A 19,732-nucleotide genomic window follows, 5' to 3' on the forward strand; every position below is an offset into this window, starting at 1 on the left:
TTGTGAGATAGACAGGGTTAAGACCTGAGCTTGGGTCTTGTCAGGCTAAGGTTGGGTTGGATACTGAGTAGAACAGGTAAAGGTGGAACTGAAGACAGAAATGGCAGGAGGTGATGGGTTGAGAGGACTATACTGGTACTGTTCACTGGAACAGAAATGTGACTTCCCAAACACCTGCTGACACCAGGGTGGAGGCGGGGCTGTGGAGTTCAGTTTGAGATACATTGAAGTGGACTAGAAACCAAGACAGGGTTGTGGATGGGGGACCCATGGGGCCCTCCAGCTAGTGAAGTTCAATGCCTCTTCTCACTAGTCCTCAGAGACCTGACCTGCTTTTCTTCCTAGGCCTGTGCTGTGACCATTCAGTATAGCCCAGTGGGTAAAAATGCATGCTTCAGGGAAGTGATCTCCAAACCTGTTTTGTTATTAAATAAGTATTTTCTGAGCATGTATCCCAAGATATGTGTATTTATTTATGAAGTATAAAAATGTCTTCTTGACTATATATATATATAAATAGCAACAAAAATTTAACATAAATGGTGAGAGAAAATATACAATCAATTTTTTTTTCCCAAGAAATTTGGATTACCTCTTGAACTCCAGTTTGCTAGCCTCTGCTCCCAAGGGTCATATGTTGTGGCTGTGAAGCTGAGCAACTTAACCTTTCCAAGCTTCAATTTTCTCATCTGTAAAGTAAGGATAATAAAACCATCTGAGAATTGTGATGGTTAAATGAGATAATTCAAGTAAAGCTCTTAATGTCCACAAGAAGAAAAGACTTTTCTCCCCAGACTTGAGTATTAGAATTCAATCTATAGTTTCTCTCTTTTGCTATGCCAAAAATAGGTCCAGGTCCTTTTCATTGGAAAATTCTACACAAGAGATAGCTAGGGCCAACCAATAATATAAAATGTGGGGGAGATAGGTTAGAAACCTCCATGTTAAATTTTTTTTTGGAATATGAAAATGAATATATGTATGTATATGCATGACTGGGACATTGTGCTGTACACCAGAAATTGACACATTGTAACTGACTACTTCAATTAAAAAAAAGATTTTGAAAAATTGAAGTATAGTTAATTCGCAGAGTTGTGTTTCAGGTGCACAGGAAAAGTGATTCAGCTACACACATACACACACACCTGTTTTTTGTGGCCCTTGCGTGAGCTGAGGGTTTTTGCAAAGAAAAAAACACTCTTTTTCGGATTCTTTTCCACGATAAGAAACCTCCATATTTTTAATGGCAATTATATTGGGTTTGGAATTACTGACTTCTCTCTTGAATGGTCCTCGAAAGCCTGTTGAAGCAGATTCCTCTCCACCTAAACATACTAATAAGAATAACTGACATACTGTGTGCCAGGTGCTGTTGTAATCATTTTACACAGTAATAATATTACCTCAGTCCTTGGAACCATTGAGTTAGGTGTCATTATTATTCCATTTTGTAAATAACTTGCCCAAGGTAGTACAGCTACAATGTTACGGAACCAGAACTCAAACTTAGATACACTGCAACTCCAGAGTTCGTGTTCTTATCTACTAGCCTATGGTGCTTCTGAAGCTGCTGGGGGCAGAGGTCTTTTGGGGTCGTGGTTGTAGCCTCGGGGCTCCAACAGCGCTTGCTGTGTGGTCTGTTGAATGAGCAGAGGGACGGACAAAGAAGAAGCGCAGTTGTGCGATCTAAGGGATGCAGACTGGGCCCGAGAAGCAGGCGTGTTTCTGCAAACGCTCTCACCTGTCAGCCTGGGCGGTTCCAAACACACCCACTTCCGGTCCTGGCCCCGCCCCCCGAGTCGCGGCCGTCTGTTTCGCGTTCAAGAAGTTTGTCCCCAGCGCCGAGCCGTCTCCCCGCCCGCGCCGCTGCCATGGCGGCAGCTCCGCTGCTCTCCAAGGCCGAGTATCTGAAGCGTTATTTGTCTGGGGCAGATGCCGGCGTCGACGGGGGCCCTGAGTCCGGCCGCAAGCGTCGCAAAAAGCGGCCGAAGCCTGGCGGGGCCGGCGGCAAGGGGTGAGTTGGCCCCGGTGGCGCGGGGTCCGCGCGGTTCGCCGCCCCTCACTTTCCCAGCTCCGCCCTCGGCCCGGCTCTTCCTGGGCTCCTCGCCCGCGGCCCCGCTCTTCTGACTGCTCGCCAGACACTGTCTGAGCCCGGAGCCCGCTCAGGCCGCTCCTCGCGCCCCTGGGCAGAATCTTCGATGTGTTCAGGCCAGGCGGTAACTTTCACTATTTTCCCGCCTTTGTAGCATTTCGTCAAAGGCGTAGAGAATGAATATTGTGCCCTGAGAATAATGGTGGAGCGAATTCAGAGGCTCTGGGCTTGGATATTTAGGGCCCAGAACCTGTCTGTGGGGTTCTCTAATCCCAAAGATTATGGACCTGAGTCAGAGACCTGTGCTTTCTTCCTGTTACTCTTACTTGTCCTCCTAACAATAAGATTTACACAGTTCTTGTCGTGCACCAGGCACCGTTCTAGGTACTTTAGACCTAAATGAATTTATTTAAGCTTCATAACACTACCATGAAGTACATATTGTTGTTTTCCCCATTTTTCAAGCGAGAAAACTTGTGTGGCCCAGTGTGCTGCGTTGAATAGTGCCCTTTCCTCTCCAGTTGACCTCAGAACGTCAGAAAGTGACCTCATTTGGAAATAGGGTCTTTGCAGATGTAATTAAGGTAAAGTCATAGTGGGTTTGGATGGGTGCTAAATCCAGTATGACTGGTGTCCTTTTAAGATGAGGGAAATTTGGACACGGAAACAGGTATAGAGGAAAAACGACCATGTAAAGATGTAGGCTGAAACCCTAGTGGATGTATGTCACCACTAGCCAAGGTATGGCCAGGGCTACCAGAAGTTGGAAGAGTCAAGGAAAGCTCTTCCCCTAGAGCCTTTCTGGTGAGCATTCCCTTGCGGACACCTTGATTTCAGACTTGAAGCCTCCAGAGCTGTGAGAGAATATGTCTCTGCTGTTTTAAGCCACCCGATTCTTGATGCTTTGTTAGGCAGCCCTAGGAAACTAATATACCCAGTAAATTCAAATAGTTCCAAAGAACTAATCCAGTTCCTTTCCTGGTTTGGTTGTGTTATTCATGCCTTTTGTCTTCCTGCCCCTCTGACTTGTGTGGATCCTTTGGAGGCAGTGCCATGTAATGAAATTAGCTTGAGTTCTGAAGCAACACTGATCAGAGTTTGCATCCTAGCTGTGCCATTTTTTGGGCTGTGTGGCTTTGTGCAAAATGTTTCATGTCTTTAAGCTTCGGTTTCCGTATCTTTAAAGTGAAAGTAATACTGAATGATATCACTTATATTAAATGGTTGTTGTGATTAGTGATTTTGGCTTTTCAAATAATAACTAAGTACATCACGGTGGTCATTGTTATCATTTGAACTCATCCATTGTTTAACCATGTAACAAACACGTATTGAATACTTTTCTATGCCAATTACTGCAGGGTATTGAGGATATCACTGTGAATGAAAGAGGCATAGTCCCTCTTCCGATGGAGCTTATAGTTTAATGGGACTACAGCCTTTAAACAAGCTAACAACCTGTTGATTTATTTCTTTTGTAATAAATGAAATGAAAGTATTCCAAGAATGTGTAACAGGGGTTCCTAGCTGGAAGGGATAAGGGGGAATAGTCAAATAGTCAAGTTAGGTATGCATGCTCAAGGAGGTTATATATATGCTAGGTTTTTAAGAATGAGTAAGAGTTTCCCAGTAAAGAATGAGAAAGGTAGGTCAGGCAGAGGGAAGGAACTGGGTATGTGAAACTGATCTGGAAAGAAATTTGGCTCACTCTAGGCACCAAAAGATGACCAGCGAGTAGTGAACTGAGGAGGCAGTGGTACCAGATGAAGCTGGCCACATGGGCAAAGACTAGACCATGCAGGATCTTGTAGGATTTTGAGCTTTATCCTAAAACCAATAGGTTAAGTGTTTGTAGGCTGTTATCCAAGAGTGAGTCTTCTCTTTTGATCTTTTATCTTTTCACATTTAGAATGCGGATTGTGGATGATGATGTGAGCTGGACTTCAATCTCCACCACTAAACTGGAAAAGGTGGAAGAGGAAGATGATGGGGATTTGCCTGTGGTATGTATCTTTTGAGGCTGTGAGGACTTTGAAATCCAAGCTTCTCAATCTTGACTCCCAATGCAGGATAGATTTATGAAGGGGAAAGTTGAGGGCAGAGAAGAGGTGACATTTTCTAAGAACTATTTTAAAATAATCTTCTTTGATGATGCCTGTACAGTCTTTGTTTTAGAGGATCCATCAGCTTAGATATGGGAACTAATCACAGAGAGAGGCAGGACTCCTTAGTGTCAGTGATAGAGCCATGATTAGAGTTAGCCATGGTTCAATTTGTTGGAGTCTACTTCAGAAACAATGCACAATTTCAATTATAGGAAACTTTTTATTTGCTCTCTTTGTTCATTGATTCAGCTAAGCTTTAAAATTGTATACCTTGAGTACTGGAGATATGTAAATTAACAGAACACAGTGTCTATACTTTAGAGGTCATACCCTAGAATGAAAGACAGTTTCAAATGATTTGAGCCGTATGATAAATGTAAGAGATGTTGTTTACATATGCATCAAGTGCTATTAGAGCACAGGGAAGGTAGCACACTTTTTATTCCATTGGGAAATTCCACAAAGGATGTAAATATCTGAATTGAGTTTCAAAGGATGAGTAAGAGCCAGGGGGTTAACAGCATAAGCAAATAAGTTAGTGTTGGTATCGTCATGGGACCTGTGCTCAGAATTGCTGAGAAACAAGGTGATGAAAAAGAGAGCTGTTGTTAGGCTGTATTATACTAAAAGGTTGTAAAGATGAGTTCCAGGTAAGTATATTTAATGTTAATCCCCAGCATTTCTATACTAGGTCACTTAAAAGAAGATTTGTTAGTAATTAGATGGGAAATAGTGATCATAAGGAACCAGTGTAATTTCAGTCAGAATGAATTACTGAAACCTGATTAATATTTACAATATTTGTTGTTATATTTTATTTTTATAAAAGCAGTTCATATTTATTATAGAATGTTTTGGAATTATAAGAAAGTTGAAAGTTTTAAAAAGCATATAATGATCACTTACTTATAATGTGACCATCTAGAGATAACAACTGCTAGCATTTGGGTGCATCCCTCTTTAACTCATAGATTTTATTTATTAACTCATTATATTTTATTTTTTAAAATATAATTCAGATCATACTGTACATATGATTATGGAGCCTGCTTTTTCATTTAATAATATGTTATCAATACTTCAATAAGACTTTAAAATATTCTTTGAGAATGTGACTTTTAATGGTTGCATAGTAGTTCAATGTGTATATTAATTTAACCTGTCCTATTATTGGACATACGAGTTGTTTCCAGCTCTGATTAGCATCTTAGACCTAAATCATTGTAGGAATCTGCTTATTTCTTTATTCTCATGAAGTGAAATTAGTAGGTTGGAGAGAATGATCCCTTTTGAGCTCTTTCCCATATTGCTTTCCAAAAGGTGGTACTAGTTTACACTCCCACTAGAGGTATATGTGAATGCCAGTTTCCCCATTTCTCCATCAATACTGGAGCATTATTAGCATTAATAAAAACAACAGCAGACTTACTCCAGTTTGGCAGGTGAACCAATGGTATCCTGTGTCTTTGAAAAATAGTGAAATGAATAATTTTTTATTTGTTCATTGGACATTTGTGTTTTATGAATTTCTTGTATTTGTGCATTTTTTAGAAAATTGGAATTTTAATTTTTTCCTTTGATTTATTTGCTATTTGTGTAACAATAATATCTCTTACATGTCATAAGTATATTTTATCATTTGCTTTTTCATTTATAATAGTTTTTGATATTTAAGTGTCTTAATTTTTATATAGTCAACTCTATTAATTCTCCTTTAGAGTGTTGCCTTTTGCTCTTATCATTGTCCTAGAACTGAAACAAGGGAAGCTTTAGCCTCACTGGTCTCTATGCTGGTTAAAACAGATCTTGATTATTAAATTCACTTTTGTTACTGCAAGATCAGCACCACCATTAGTAACGGTAAAATGATTAGGACAACCACAGTAGCAGTGGGAGCGCAAGAGTAATAGGTATAATTTACCATGTACTGAGCTCTGCTGAGCTTACATGAATTATCTCATTGAATCCTCATAGCAATCCTTTGATTGTACTTTTGCAAATGGGGAAATTGAGGCTTAGAATATTTTGCCAAAGGTTACACAAAGTATATTACAAACACAAAATATTAAGTAACAAAGCTGGTATTTAGATCTCTGTTCATCTTGCTTTAAGCCTGTGTTTTTAATGCCCAATGAGAGACCTCAAAACTAGATTATGTGAAGAATGATGATAGGATCTTGGGAGAAGAGAAGAAGTAGAGGGGAATTATGACCTGGGTTAGAAATACAGTTCTGCCACTTACTATCTTTTAACATCAAGAAAAAGTTACTTCACTTCTCTGAGCTCTTTAGTAATGTGGAGCCTTTCTTTGTGGGGTTTTTGCGACGACTGAATAAGAAAAGCACGAAACACAGTGCCTTGCACATAGTTGCTCCTTTATATCTAGAATTTATTAAGCCAGCCATCTTTGAAGGGCTGTCATGTGGAAAGGGGATCTGTTGCTTCAGAGGTCAGAAACTAGGGTTGATGGGAAGAAGTTACATGAAGGTAGATACGCGTCCAAATAACGAAGAACTTTCTAGCCCCAAAATGTAGTGGTCTGCCTTGTAATATAACTAGTTCCCTGCCAGTGAAATGTTTCCCTGTCAGGGAGGACTCGGTGAATGATCATTTATCAAGGACTCTATAGAGAACATTCCAGATTTGTTTGGGAATTTGGATGATATAAAGTATAGTTTTATCCCTTAAAGCGTCTCTGATTCTGTGTACATCTTAATGAATTCTTTTGGTTGGATTCAAGAGAACCTATCATTATGACTACCTACAACAAGAAGGCTTTCACAAAGAACCTGAAGCCTTGATGAATGAAGGTATGACACAGAGCATGCCTGTGTTTTCACTCTGAATGTAAACTAAGAAAGGTGAAAGAAGTTAACTTTTAACTTACAAGTGGCAGTTGTCTACCTAGTAGGTTAATAAAAAAGGTTTGTAATGAAAGTAATTAACCTTGGAGGGAAATTGATTAGTCAGAGAAAGATCTGTAATTAAACCATCCAGTGACAGTCACATGTTCATGGAGCAAATGTAACTGAGGACCACTGTGTGTTTCTTCATGGTCATTTTGGGTCTGTGTGTGTCATGTATTTTTAGGAATGGGAATGGTCATAGCTTCTGGTCCCTGAGACATCGGTGCCCCTTGGCTGGATCCTGTGGGTTTCCTCAACATACTGCTCTCCCTCCACAGGTGGCTGAGTTTGTGGATGAGAGGCCAGAAGAGGTAAAGCAGATGGAAGTCTTTCGTTCGAGTGCCAAATGGAAGCTTCTGGGAGGTGAGTTCCAACAATAGATAAATCTGATTTCCCCGTTTATAGAGGAAGCCTTTTTCTCTGTTCTACACTTTTCTTCTTAAAGGAATACATAGTTTGTTTTCTTATGTCATTGATCCTGAAGAATATAAGTGAAAAAGAATTCAGAACTTCTTGCAAGGTAGTAATAAGACTTGGAAACTGAGAAACCAAGTATTCCTCTTCTACTTATGTATTGGTATTAGGGTTTCTGAGGTTAGGAGGTGACTCCTTTGGGGGACTTTGAGCACCCGCTCCTCTCTGCCCCAGAATAGGAGTGCACTTAGTATACAGGCAGGAGTTTGCAGGTATTTTCAAGAATCTGAGGAACAGAGTTTGGAGACTTCAGCAAGCTCTCTCCTCTCCCAGCATGATGTAGTTCATGTATGGGCTAAGGACCAATGTTTTCTGTCCTTTTTCTTTATATTGGTAAATCTTTCATTGGTCTTCCCTTGAATTTTGGTATTTTACAGTGCATTATCCTCCACTTGCCCACTCTGCATCCTCTCCCTAGGCCAATAATTTAACTCCCTATTTAGAAGATTTTTTGAATTCTTGAAAATTAGGCAGAAGGCATTTGTTATGTCTGGGCAGAAACGAGGCCTGGTCTTATTTGCCTTAGTATTCCCACTGCCCAGTACCAGGAAAGGCTGTTAATAAATATTTCTTGAATTGCAAATAGAGTCTTGATTCTTGCAGCCTACTGCTCTTTGCTAAATCATCACTGGGGGCTTAGCAGTCATTTTCCCTTTTCCAAAAACTTAGTGGGTAGGTCTGCTTAGTAAGAGACACAGACTTAGTCCCACTGAGTCGCAGCCCTGGTCCTAGCAGTCATTTGAGCTCTGTGTGGCCAGTGGAAGGGAGCTGGTTTTTTACTTGCCCTGTTCATTCCTCCATAAACACAGATCTTGTTTCTTGATAGTTGTTTAACTCCAATTTACCCTTGATACATGTTTGTTTTTCATACATGGAGGGTATAAGACTTTACTTCTGAACAGGATTTGTTCTCTCTGTGTTATATTTTGTGCCTTTAGTTTAATTATCCTACAATTCTGTTTAGAGAAAAATGCATAACAAAAGTGACAGTTGGCTATAGGTTAATAATCACTATGGCCTCAGTTAATTTTTAGTACATTATTATTATGTTTTATGAATGAAAACTTTATCACTGTTCTTTTATCAGAATCCTGTTCACTCTTAATCTGTTACTTTCAGGTGTATCCTGTAGTTGTGTTTCCAGTGTTTTTCATAATCCTTTTTTCAGAGAGGATCTTCTGAACTCCTTATCTATAGGCCTAGGAAGTGATACACACACACACACACACACACACACACACACAAACACACACAAACAGTTCTTTTTCCATTTGCTTCACTCTTAATGGCCCATCCCCATTTGTTACTGGAAATATCCTCACTGATCTCTGACCCTTATTTCCTTTTTATAAATACATTGGAATTTATCAACCTTATAGATTAATCATCAGGTATTCCACAGATGTCAGCACTTTTCTCTGGATGGATTCCAATCAGATAGGCCTGTTCCCCAAAGTAAAAGAGTTCACTTGGTTTCATTCATCCGTTTAACAGGTAGTCATTGGGGCCTACTCAGCTTTTTTTTTTTGTATTTGTATTTTATTTGTTTTTGGAGCTCAGTGATAAGAACTAGAGGAAGAGGAGAAACTGGGTTTTGGAAATGACCTTATTTGCTATAAACATTTCATTCTGCTGTGCCTTTGAACATTGAAAGTCGCAAACTCTTTACTTTTTGAAGATTATCATATGGACTCTGGAGTCAGATCTGGATTTGGATATTCATTCCGCCACTTATTAGCAGTATGATTTTGGCAATTTACTTAATCTTTCTGAGTATCAACTTCTCATCTATAAAATGAGTATAACTATTTATCTCTTAGGCTGCTTGTGAGAATTAGATGAGGTAATCTATATACAACATGGGCATGCAATAGGTGATCAGTAAATGCTGACCCTTCTTTCTTTCTGGTGCTCTCTCTGTCCCTAATAAGAAGCACGATGGCATGGATTAAATAGTTAACAGCATTTCATTTTGATGTGGCACAGAGTCAGTCATTTTGCCTTTTGAAACAAGAGTGAGTATAAACTATGAATTATCTATGCTCAGTATGAGTAGGTTCCTCTGCTGAGGAGCTCTGCACAAATGAGGTTTTGGGAAAAGCACTGGATTAGGGGTTAGAAGAGTGGGGTTCTAGCCTGTCGCTTCATCTTAGTAGGTGTGAACCTAGGTAAGGTATCACTCAGCTTCTTAGAGTGTCTGTTTTTATGTCTGTAAAATAAGGATATATGCCCTGCTTACCTTACAGTGTGTAATATGTAAAATATATTCAGAATGCTTTGCAGATTCATGGCTTGTTAGGCAAATCGGAGAGATTATTCTCAAGGTATTGTTGAGTGCTGGCTTACTACCCCTAAGTAAGAGAGTTGTACAGACCGTTCGGGCTTTCTGAGTAGTTTTGAGATGTGTGCTGCTGAGACATCTTTTTAAACTTTGATTACTGGGGGTGAACAGAGCATTTGTGGGAATCTGACTCTTTGTTATTTGTGTTTAGGCCACAATGAAGATTTACCTTCACACAGACATTTCCATCATGATAGCCCAGATCCGTCTCCTCCAAGGAGGGTCCGTCATGACACCCCGGATCCATCTCCTCCAAGGAGGGTCCGTCATGACACCCCAGATTCGTCTCCTCCAAGGAGGGTCCGTCACGACACCCCAGATTCTTCTCCAAGGAGAGTCCATCACGACTCCCCAGCTCCTTCTCCTCCTAGAAGGGTTCGTCATGATTCCCCAGATCTGTCTCCCCCCAGGAGGCCCCATCATGACTCAGACCCATCTCCCCTGAGGAGGGCCCATCATGATTCACTGGATCCTTCTCCCCTCAGGAAGCCTCATCGTCATTCTTCAGGTGTATCTCCTAGGAGGGCCCGTCATGACACACCAGATCCATCTCCTCCTAGGAGAGCCCACCACAGTTCCTCAGATAGCTCTCCCCTGAGAAGGGCCCGTAACAGCTCCCCTGACACAGTTCAACCTAGAAGGACTCTCGACTCTGTGGACACATCACAGCTCAGGAGGGCCCGTCATGATTCCCCTGATTTGGCTTCTAATGTTCCTCCTTCACTGCCCAGAACCCAAAGCAGCAAAGCCCCAGAAAGAGCCTCTAGCAAAACTTCTCCACATTGGAAAGGGCCAGGACCCTCTCATCCCTCACTCCCAAAGAACAGCAGATATGACTATGACTCGGACCTCTCTCCTCCACGAAGAAAGCAAGCAAGGTCCCAGTCTGGAAGTAAGCAGCATGATTCTAAAGGTGAGCGTTTGATTGCCCATAAGAGGGACTTACTCCCTAAGTGCTTTCTTTTGGACTTCTTAGTTGCTCTATTAGATATTTGTGATCTTTAGAAATGAGAATGGAGTTTTGGAGAAGTTTAAAAACTGTAGGGAAATGGTGAGAGATTGGGCTGAGGAGAGTTAAAAATTCCTAGTAGCAGGGAGGATATCTTTATGTATCCTTTTGTTTATTCTCTCCACCCCGTATAAAAGTACTGCGCGTCTGCTGCAGAAACTTTAGAATGTATAGAAATATGTAAAGAAATAGAAAAAGGTCATACAAAATTCTGTTATTCTGAGACAGTCACTGCTGGTGTTGTATCCAGTGTTCTTTTTAGCCTTTTTTAAAAATTTATTTTGGCTGTAGTTGAGACTTGTCTGTGCAGTAAATGCATATTGCATGTATGGTCTCGCCTGGTATTTTCACTCGCTCATGTCATAAAACATCTCTGTTAATATAGTTTTTGTTGGTGTTCTGTTACATAGAATTACTTAACCATTTCCCTAATATTGCATATTTTAGGTTATTATTTCTAAGTTTTTGATTTTGTAACGAACATCTTTATACATAAACTGTTGCCCTGTTCGGGATTCTTATCTACTTCTAGATAGATTTCCTAGAAACTGAAGTAACTTCTAGTTATGCTTCCTAGGAAACTAAGTAGAAATTGACTTACTGGGTCAGAGGGTTCTATATTTTTGAGACTATTTTAAGACTATTTCAGATTGCTTTTGGGGAGGTGGTTTTTGATACTTATGTCTGCAACTCAAGCCTGTGAGGTGAAATTTGTTTATCTTTTTTTTTTAATTGAAGTACAGTCAGTTTACAATGTATCCATTTCTGGTGTACAGCATGTTTCAGTCATACATGTACATGCATATTTTCCTTTTCATATTCTTTTTCATTATAGGTTACTAAAAGGTATTGATTATAGTTCCCTGTGCTCTACAGTAGAAACTTGTTGTTTATCTGTTTTATATACAGTAGTTAGTATCTGCAAATCTCAAACTTCCAATTTATCCTTTCCCACCCATTCTCTTCCCCCCCTTTTCTGGTAACTGTAAGTTTGTTTATTCTACCTTGTGTTCTAGGTACTGTTTGAATTTTCAAGTTCAAATACATTGTTATCTTCTAGTCTGAGGACATCACAGTATATTCTAGGTAGTCTTAACATTTACCGCAGCACTGAGATCTGAGTGCAGTTTGTTTGCCCCTTCTGTGTGTGGGTAAATATGGCACAGACGAGTATGCTGAGATCTCACATAGCAGTCACAGTCACTAGTAACTCGGGAGTAGAACTCCACATCCTGCCTGTGGGTTTTTAAAGTTGTCTCTGACTTTGATCTTCTCCCCAGGCATTTGTACTTGCATTTAGGTTGGTGATGGTTCCTCATGAGAGGACTCAATGAATATTGAAGGTTAGCCTGGTAAATTCTTGTTTTAGATTCTGCCAAGGGGATTAAAGATGTTATTCTTCAATTTCTAGGCTCTTCCCCCAGCCATAGGAAATTTCATACAAGTTCTTCACCCAGAAGATCTCAGAGTGACAAATTGGACTCTTCTTCCTACCCAGGTGACAGTCGGAAAGCCTCTGATTCAGATCTTTCTCCTCCACGGCAGAAACAAAGTTCAGGGCACCGGGATTCTGATTCAGATCTGTCACCTCCACGGAACAGACCTAGACACCGGAGCTCTGATTCTGACCTCTCTCCACCGAGGAGGAAACAGAGGGCCAAATCTTCTGATTCCGATCTGTCTCCACTTCGAAGGAGTCAGCCTCTGGGAAAGAAGGTAGAAATTTTCAGGAGCCATATCTTTTTTTAGAGTAATTCTTGTCTTATAGCTTATACAAGTCTCAGAGGTCCCAGAGGAGGAAGAGGTATCTCTTAGTGGTACAGTAAACCTAGCTCAGAGGACCTCTTTTCTTCTCTCTAAAGGTAGGAAGGACTGCATGTAGCCCAGCCCAGATGAACTTGCAAATACCAGATTTCCTAAATAGCTTCTGCCTTTATATCCTCTTAGTTTCACAAATCTCATTTTAATAAGTCCACAGAAACTTCTGTTTTCTTATGAATAAACTGAGAACTGTAGTTTACAGAGTGGAGTTAGGAGCACAAACCTTGTGTCAAACCTGTCGCGTATTTGAATCTGACTTCTTCTGTGTACCATCTGTGAGATACGAGGAAAATACATACTGTCTCTAATCTCAGCTTCTTCATCTTTAAAATGTGCACATTAGTAGTACATACTTTATAAGGTTCTTGTGAGAATTAAATGAGTTAGTGTAAGTGAAACTCTTAGCACAGTGCCTGGGACAAAGTAAGTGTTTAGTGTAAGCAATTACTGTCATAAATTGGACTGTAGGTCTCTATATCCAGAGCTTAACGAGAGGCACTTAAAATATAAAACTACTTTTAGAAATCGTGTCACCTGAGAAGTCAGTATTTTGTATTATTTTAAATCTATGATGAAGCCTAAATTAGCAAAAAAAGTCCTCATGAATCCTGAGTAATTGTGTTGTACAGGACATCAGTACTAGTAAAGGAATTATTCCAGTGAGTTAGGAGACAAAATGGTAGAGCCTGAGGCGTGCACGTTTCCTCCAACACAGACTTTTCAGGTGAGTCTCCCCAAAGCCCGCGTAGGCCTCGTAAAGGGTAGACCAGCCCGCCCCTAACCCAGGAAGGGCAGTTTTCTTCCGGGGAACAGAGTGAGGTCTGTGTTTTGACTGGACCCCTTGACGTTTTGTGTCTGTTTACTCTATGGACAATTTAATATTAATCAAATTTAGCACGTTACTTAAGCATATAATTGTATGCATCAATTGTGGGTTGGTTTGTTATCTTTCTGTAGAGTGGACTTTAGTGAAAATGTTTTGATTTGGTCATATCTTGTCATTATTCTGAAATATATCTAAGATCTAACGATCTTAGATTGGCTTGACCTTGTGATTTAAATGGAATTTTTACCAGTGTTGGTCTCTACTGGAGGACTTAAGAGCTTGGTACGGTTTCTGATCAGGTGACCTGAGAGTGAGTCTTCGTGTGTGTGGTGAACATGCTGAAAAGTCAGAAGCACAGATTCTTAGCCTTCCCTTCAGTATCCTGTTGGTCTGTGTTTCTGTTTACTCTTAAACTTGACAGTACTATTAATTTTCCATGAAATTCAGCTTTATTTCTTCTTTTCTATTTTGTGAATCTTGTTGATAGTGAGAACATAAAGCTAGAGTTTTTGGTTTGGTTATTGCCGGTCACCAGACAGAAGTGTACGTAACTGTGTACCTACACCTGTGGAGCCTGCTGCTGCGTCGTCTCGTTAACGCTGGATGCTCCCTTTTCCATTGCATAGGCTGCGCACATGTACTCTGGGGCTAGAACTGGGTTGGTGTTAACTGACATACAGCGAGAGCAGCAGGAGCTTGAGAGACGGGACCAAGAAACCGTGGCATTTGAAGGTAAAAATGTGACAGTGCAGAGGCCAGTCAAGACTCATGTAGCTTTTATTTTTTTTAATGTAGCTTATTCTACCTGATATTTAAAACTTTTAATTGCTATCAAATTTCATTTCTGGTTTTATGCATTATTTTAACTTCTCATTGGGTCCAAGTGGTTCTTTTCCTTCTTGAAAAATGTTTTTAGGCTCATCACCAATATGCACTTAGATATTGGTGGGAACTACATGTAGTCTGGCTGTGAAAGTTCTTATCCAGCATCAGAATCCCAGGCGGTTGATTTCAGCTGTTAGAATATACTAATTTCTGATTTTGATAACTGGTGTTTATCTTTAAAAATATGATTTTCCTTTGCAGCTGAATTCCAATATGCTGAAACTGTATTTCGAGATAAGTCTGGTCGGAAAAGGAATTTGAAACTGGAACGTTTAGAGCAGAGGAGAAAAGCAGAGAAGGATTCGGAGCGAGATGAGCTGTATGCTCAGTGGGGAAAAGGGTAAGAGAACCATGGAAAGGGAAAGCAAGACGGCAGTGACTGGAGGCAGTCATTTCTATACTCTTTCGACCAGTTAGTTCATTGTTCTGCCTTCAGAGCTGTTTTCAGGTATGGGAACTTCAGTGTGCTCAGTCTCTTTCTAAGGTCCTGACATATTCCACACTCCCAGTTGGTATTCTAGGAATTTTACGCTTTTCAGTATTTGGCCTAGGCTGCTGGAAGGAGGAGGTTCTCCAAGTGTAGCAGGCCAGTCCATCTCAGCCTAAGAGTGGAAGCGTTAAACAGCATAGCAGACACTCCTGGTTCTTTTTGTCCAGGCTTGCCCAGAGCCGGCAGCAGCAACAAAATGTGGAGGATGCAATGAAGGAAATGCAGAAGCCTTTGGCCCGCTACATCGATGATGAAGATCTGGATCGGATGCTGAGAGAGCAAGAAAGAGAGGGGGACCCCATGGCCAACCTTATCAAGAAGAGTAAGGCCAAGGAGAACAAGAATAAGAAAGGTGAACCTTCTGGGGATCATCAGTGATAGAGGTGACTTACGTGAAGAGGAAGAACCATTAGGTTATGATACATAGCTACGTGCAAGGAAGGCTTCCCTGTACAATTTCAGAGTCCTTGTATTTGGGAATTTAGTTTTAACTCAATAGAGATTTCTGTATTAAATAATGTTTCCCCCTGCCATCCAGCTCTGAATTGAATTATATCGGGAACTAACTTTTCTCTCTCTCCCCTGTCATTAGTGAGACCTCGCTACAGTGGCCCAGCACCTCCTCCCAACAGATTCAATATCTGGCCTGGATATCGCTGGGATGGAGTGGACAGGTGAGCCCGAGTGTTTGCTACAGTTTGTTTTCTCTCCCATCTAACCCTAACCTTCCCTAACTGTTCTCCAATTATTCTGCACTCTGCCTCATTCTCTACTCCAATCACAAGGTTAATAATATGCAGTTTGCTTGCTTCTGTTTTTCAATTCTACTTCCCATGCATAGAACATGCCATTTCTTCCTTTTATTCCTTTTTGAAGCTTTTTATAGCTCTGGACAAGCAGCTCAGGTGGTCCAGATAAGATACCCTTTGCTTTTGACTTGGTCTTGTCTAAAGGTTTAGAGGGGATGAGTGAGGGGTGCTAGTCTCTAGCCTTCTCTGTGTTGTATCTTTAAATGTAGCCCTTGAACCTTTTCTCCACTGCCTTAGGAGTGAGTTATTGTAATGTCTCCCTGACGCCCACCATCTTGTCTGTTCACCTACCTGCATCTCTACCCATATACACTAGCTTTCTGCCTGTTGTCATGGGTGAACTATATGTGCTGCTATGCAAAGTCACGTTAGATCCTGTCTCTTGCTGCTAAAGGACGTTGTTCTAGCATCTAGCACAGTCACTCTAAGTTTGTGATCTCAAGACCCTTTTACACTCTTCAAACTTATTGAGGACCCAAAAACTTTTGTTTATCTGGATTATATCTGTTAATACTTACCATATTAGAAATTAAACTAAGGTGTTTAAAGAGTATTTATTATTTTTTTTAAGAAAGCTACTACATTAGCTTAATTACCCTATTTTTAAAGAAAAATATATTTTCCAAACCAAAAAAAAAGTGAGAAGAGTAGCATTGATTTACATTTTTGCAAATCTCAGTGTCTGGGCTAATAGTAGACATCAGAATGTTTGTTTCAACTAGTTTATTGTGTTTTTCAGCTCTCAAGTTTCCGCTTAACATATTTCTCTGTTGAGATTTCCCACCCATTCATTCATTATGAGCCATTTTATTCTTCCTTGAGTATTTATAATTGGTGCTTTGAAGTCCTGTCTGCTAATTGCAGCATTTAAGTTATCTCAGGGTTGGTTTCTATTCGTAGTTTTTTCTTGAGTGTGATCACATTTTACTATTTTTCTGTACATGTCTGGCCATTTTTAAATGTATACTGAACATTTTGAATGATACGTTGTGGAAACTTTGAATTCTCTTGTGGATGGATTAACAGCAGCTCTACATTTTAGATAAGTGAAGCATGATAGCAGTCATATGACGGATTTGAAAGACACAGATCTGGAAGTAGAGAGACAAGATACAAGGTTGTTGCAGTAGGCTAAAGGTGATGGAGGTCTGAGCCGTGGCAGTGGTGGTAAGAACGGAGAGAGAAGAAAGTAGAAAGTTGGTTAAATGATAAGGTGGCAGGACCTGGGGACTGATTTAGTGAGAGGGAGAAATCACTGGATTTGGTATTAATGACTTAAAAGAGAGCTAACTCTGTAGCACAGAGAAATGAAAGCCAGGTTCTAATGTGTTAAGGAGTGAATTAAAAATAAGAAAAAAGTATAGACAGTAAATACAGGCTCTTTCAAGAAGCTTATATAAGAAGATAGAATACGTGGTATTAGAAGGGAATTGAGGTCCACTCCTTGAAGTTCACCCCTGTATTGGCTTCCGTGACACCCCGCTTCTGGTTATTTTCTCTTATTCTTGGCCACCTTTCTGAACTTCTCTTACTCTTTGTCCTCTTCAGTGTTTCTCGGGGCTCCATCTGTAACCCTTAGCTGTTCTCAGTCCACGTGCTCTCTCTGGCCGAATCTTGTCTAGTACACCTTCAGTTACCAGCTATATGTACGTGATTCCCAAATCTATAGACTCCAGCCTGGAGTATTTAGCTACGCATTGGATTTCTCTATCGATATGTGCTTGTGGCACCTTAAGTGCAACGTGTTCAATGCTGAACTCATCAGCTTCCCCTACTCTAAAGCTGCTCCTACTCTTGTATTCTGTCCTGGTTAGTGGCAGCCTCATTCATCTGGTCGCTGAAATTGTTAGCCTGTGAGTCAAACTTGCCTCCTCCCCCTCTGCTCTTACATACCTGATCAGCCGCTGTGTTACGTCCTTCTGTGTTTTCTCTCTGTCCCTCTTTTTTATCATCGCTTTCATCATCTGTTGCTTGGACAATGCAGTAACTTTCCTGCCTCCAGTCTCCTCCAGAGTGACCTCTTTGAAATGCGGTTTATGTTCCTGCTTTAAGTTTATTCCTAGTAGATGAAATCTAAGCTTTTTACCATGGCCTGCGGAGCTCATTATGATTTGGCCTCTGCTACCTTCCTAACTTTGTTCATGCTGCCCCCTCTTCATACTTTAGGCTCCAGCCACACCCGTTTGCCTTTGGTTCCCTGCATGTACCAGGCTATCTTTATTCTTGTGCCTTTGCTCTTGTTGCTGGTGCTGTGCTGTCTCCTGAAGTGCCCTCCTGATCCTTCTGGCCCTCTGGTTAACTGTCTTTTCAGACTCAGGGTAGGCGTCCCCTCCATGAAGCCTTTCCTGACCATTCTTGTTCATCCCCTTCCCAAGTTGAGTAAGATCCCCATTCTGCTTCCATGATACCCAGTGCGTATTTCTATCCTAATTTATGCTTTTTGTTTTAATTATTTGTTTAGATGTCAGTCTCCTCCACTAATCTGTGAGTTCATCAGGTCAGGTGCTATGTCATACTTGTTTTCATGACTCAGTGCCTAGCGTATATTAAGAATTCACTAAATGTTTGTGTAATGAATGGATAAAGTACAAGATGTAGACATCAGTTGAGAGTGAGTTGAGCTTTTAGAGAGTGGTAAATGTTTGAAACAGCTGCCAAGGAGTGGGAGAATGATCTGAACAAGGACTGATAAGAGGGTGATTATGGATTTTGTCTTTTTGATTCTGTTGCTTTTCTTAAATATTTTCACAAGACTGCATTACTTTCCTTTTTTCTCATTAGACTGTGAACTCTTTTTTCAAAAATAAATGTTCAGTTCAGGATTCTGGCTGATTAGTATCTCTTGATTGCAGATCCAATGGATTTGAACAGAAGCGCTTTGCCAGGCTTGCCAGCAAGAAGGCGGTGGAGGAACTTGCCTACAAGTGGAGTGTTGAGGATATGTAACTTTTCTGAGGCTGTCGGGTGGCTGTGGGTTGTTTTAGTGGATGCAGAGCAGCCAGACATCCAGCTGTAATAGTCCTCTGTGCTAATAATCAGGGCCCGCACAGACCAGCGACTTGCTGAATGCCAGGTGTGACCACAGAAGGATATTTGAGATGTGATGTTTGGACTGAGGCACCTGTACTTCTCAGGTGTGCTGACACTGCCTGTTGCTGGCTTTCAGAGGAAGCGTTTATTTCTCAGTGTCCCAGGGTTTGTTCTTGGTTAGGGTATTTCTTTTTTAATAAACATACATTTATTTTTTTAAAATAATTTTCTTAATTGGATATTCTATTTTTGAGAAGAATACAAGCTAATATTGAACCCCCAGGGATCTTGGAGGGTGATGGTTGGATTTGTCATTAATCTAGGAAGCAGTATGAGTAAAAACTTTACCAGTGATAGATCCTTCCTCTTAGAAGATAAGAATTATTGCTAAACTAGACTTAGGAATAGATGGCTATTTGGAGACTTTACTTGATAAAGGTAGTATCACAAGTTAGGAAGAGATGGATAATGGTGCTTAGAAAATTAGAGTATTATATGGACAGAAACAAAGTTGAATCCCTACCCTAGACCATATAAAGCAAAGACAAACCCCAAAGTGATTAAAGACATAAATGAAAGGTAATATGCTAAAGCTAGTAGGAACAAATGGAGAATGTCTTTGTGACCTTGGAGTGAGGATAGATTTGTTAAATAAGATCTCCAAAGCACAATCCATAAGATTTAATAGCTTTGTCTACTTCATAATTAAAAGATTTCTAGTCAGCAAACACCCTATAGTCAAAGCTAAAGATGGGGATAGATTAGGAGAAAATATTTGCAATGTCTAGAACTGACAAAGGATTACACTTACAACAGATCAAATATAGAAGGAACTACCGTAAATTGGAAAGAAAAACAAAACACAGAATAAAAAGAGGCAAAGAATATGAATATGTAAACTCTAAACAGAGAACCAGAATGGCTGATAAGTGTATTACCAC

At 40.4% G+C, this 19,732-nt stretch overlaps 1 protein-coding gene across 2 annotated transcripts; it reads left to right on the forward strand.

Annotated features, from left to right (window-relative positions):
* Positions 1–1,827: 1,827 nt before the first annotated feature.
* On the forward strand, positions 1,828–19,016 carry BUD13 (BUD13 homolog). Of its 2 annotated transcripts, none has more exons than XM_015242208.3 (10): positions 1,828–2,017; positions 4,005–4,098; positions 7,385–7,469; positions 10,073–10,834; positions 12,342–12,646; positions 14,204–14,309; positions 14,664–14,802; positions 15,120–15,304; positions 15,545–15,626; positions 18,614–19,016. In XM_015242208.3, exons 1-10 carry the CDS (start codon positions 1,875–1,877, stop codon positions 18,705–18,707), a joined length of 1,995 nt encoding a protein of 664 aa, XP_015097694.1. In that variant the 5' UTR covers positions 1,828–1,874; the 3' UTR covers positions 18,708–19,016. The 2 variants fall into 2 exon arrangements, with proteins under 2 accessions (XP_015097694.1, XP_015097697.1); XM_015242211.3 differs by having other exon boundaries at positions 12,429–12,646.
* The last annotated feature ends 716 nt before the right edge of the window (positions 19,017–19,732 follow it).

This window comes from Vicugna pacos, chromosome 33, assembly GCF_048564905.1.
Source record: "Vicugna pacos chromosome 33, VicPac4, whole genome shotgun sequence".
Lineage (NCBI taxonomy): Eukaryota > Metazoa > Chordata > Mammalia > Artiodactyla > Camelidae > Vicugna > Vicugna pacos.

What these genes read in the sequence shown, in the direction of transcription:
- BUD13 (XM_015242208.3), top strand. Translation starts at nt 1,875, where the DNA reads ATGGCGGCAGCTCCGCTGCTCTCCAAGGCCGAGTATCTGAAGCGTTAT. An exon ending in GGCGGGGCCGGCGGCAAGGG is followed by an intron (nt 2,018 to 4,004) that starts GTGAGTTGGCCC and finishes TTTCACATTTAG; the next exon opens with AATGCGGATTGTGGATGATG. An exon ending in TAAGCAGCATGATTCTAAAG is followed by an intron (nt 10,835 to 12,341) that starts GTGAGCGTTTGA and finishes TTCAATTTCTAG; the next exon opens with GCTCTTCCCCCAGCCATAGG.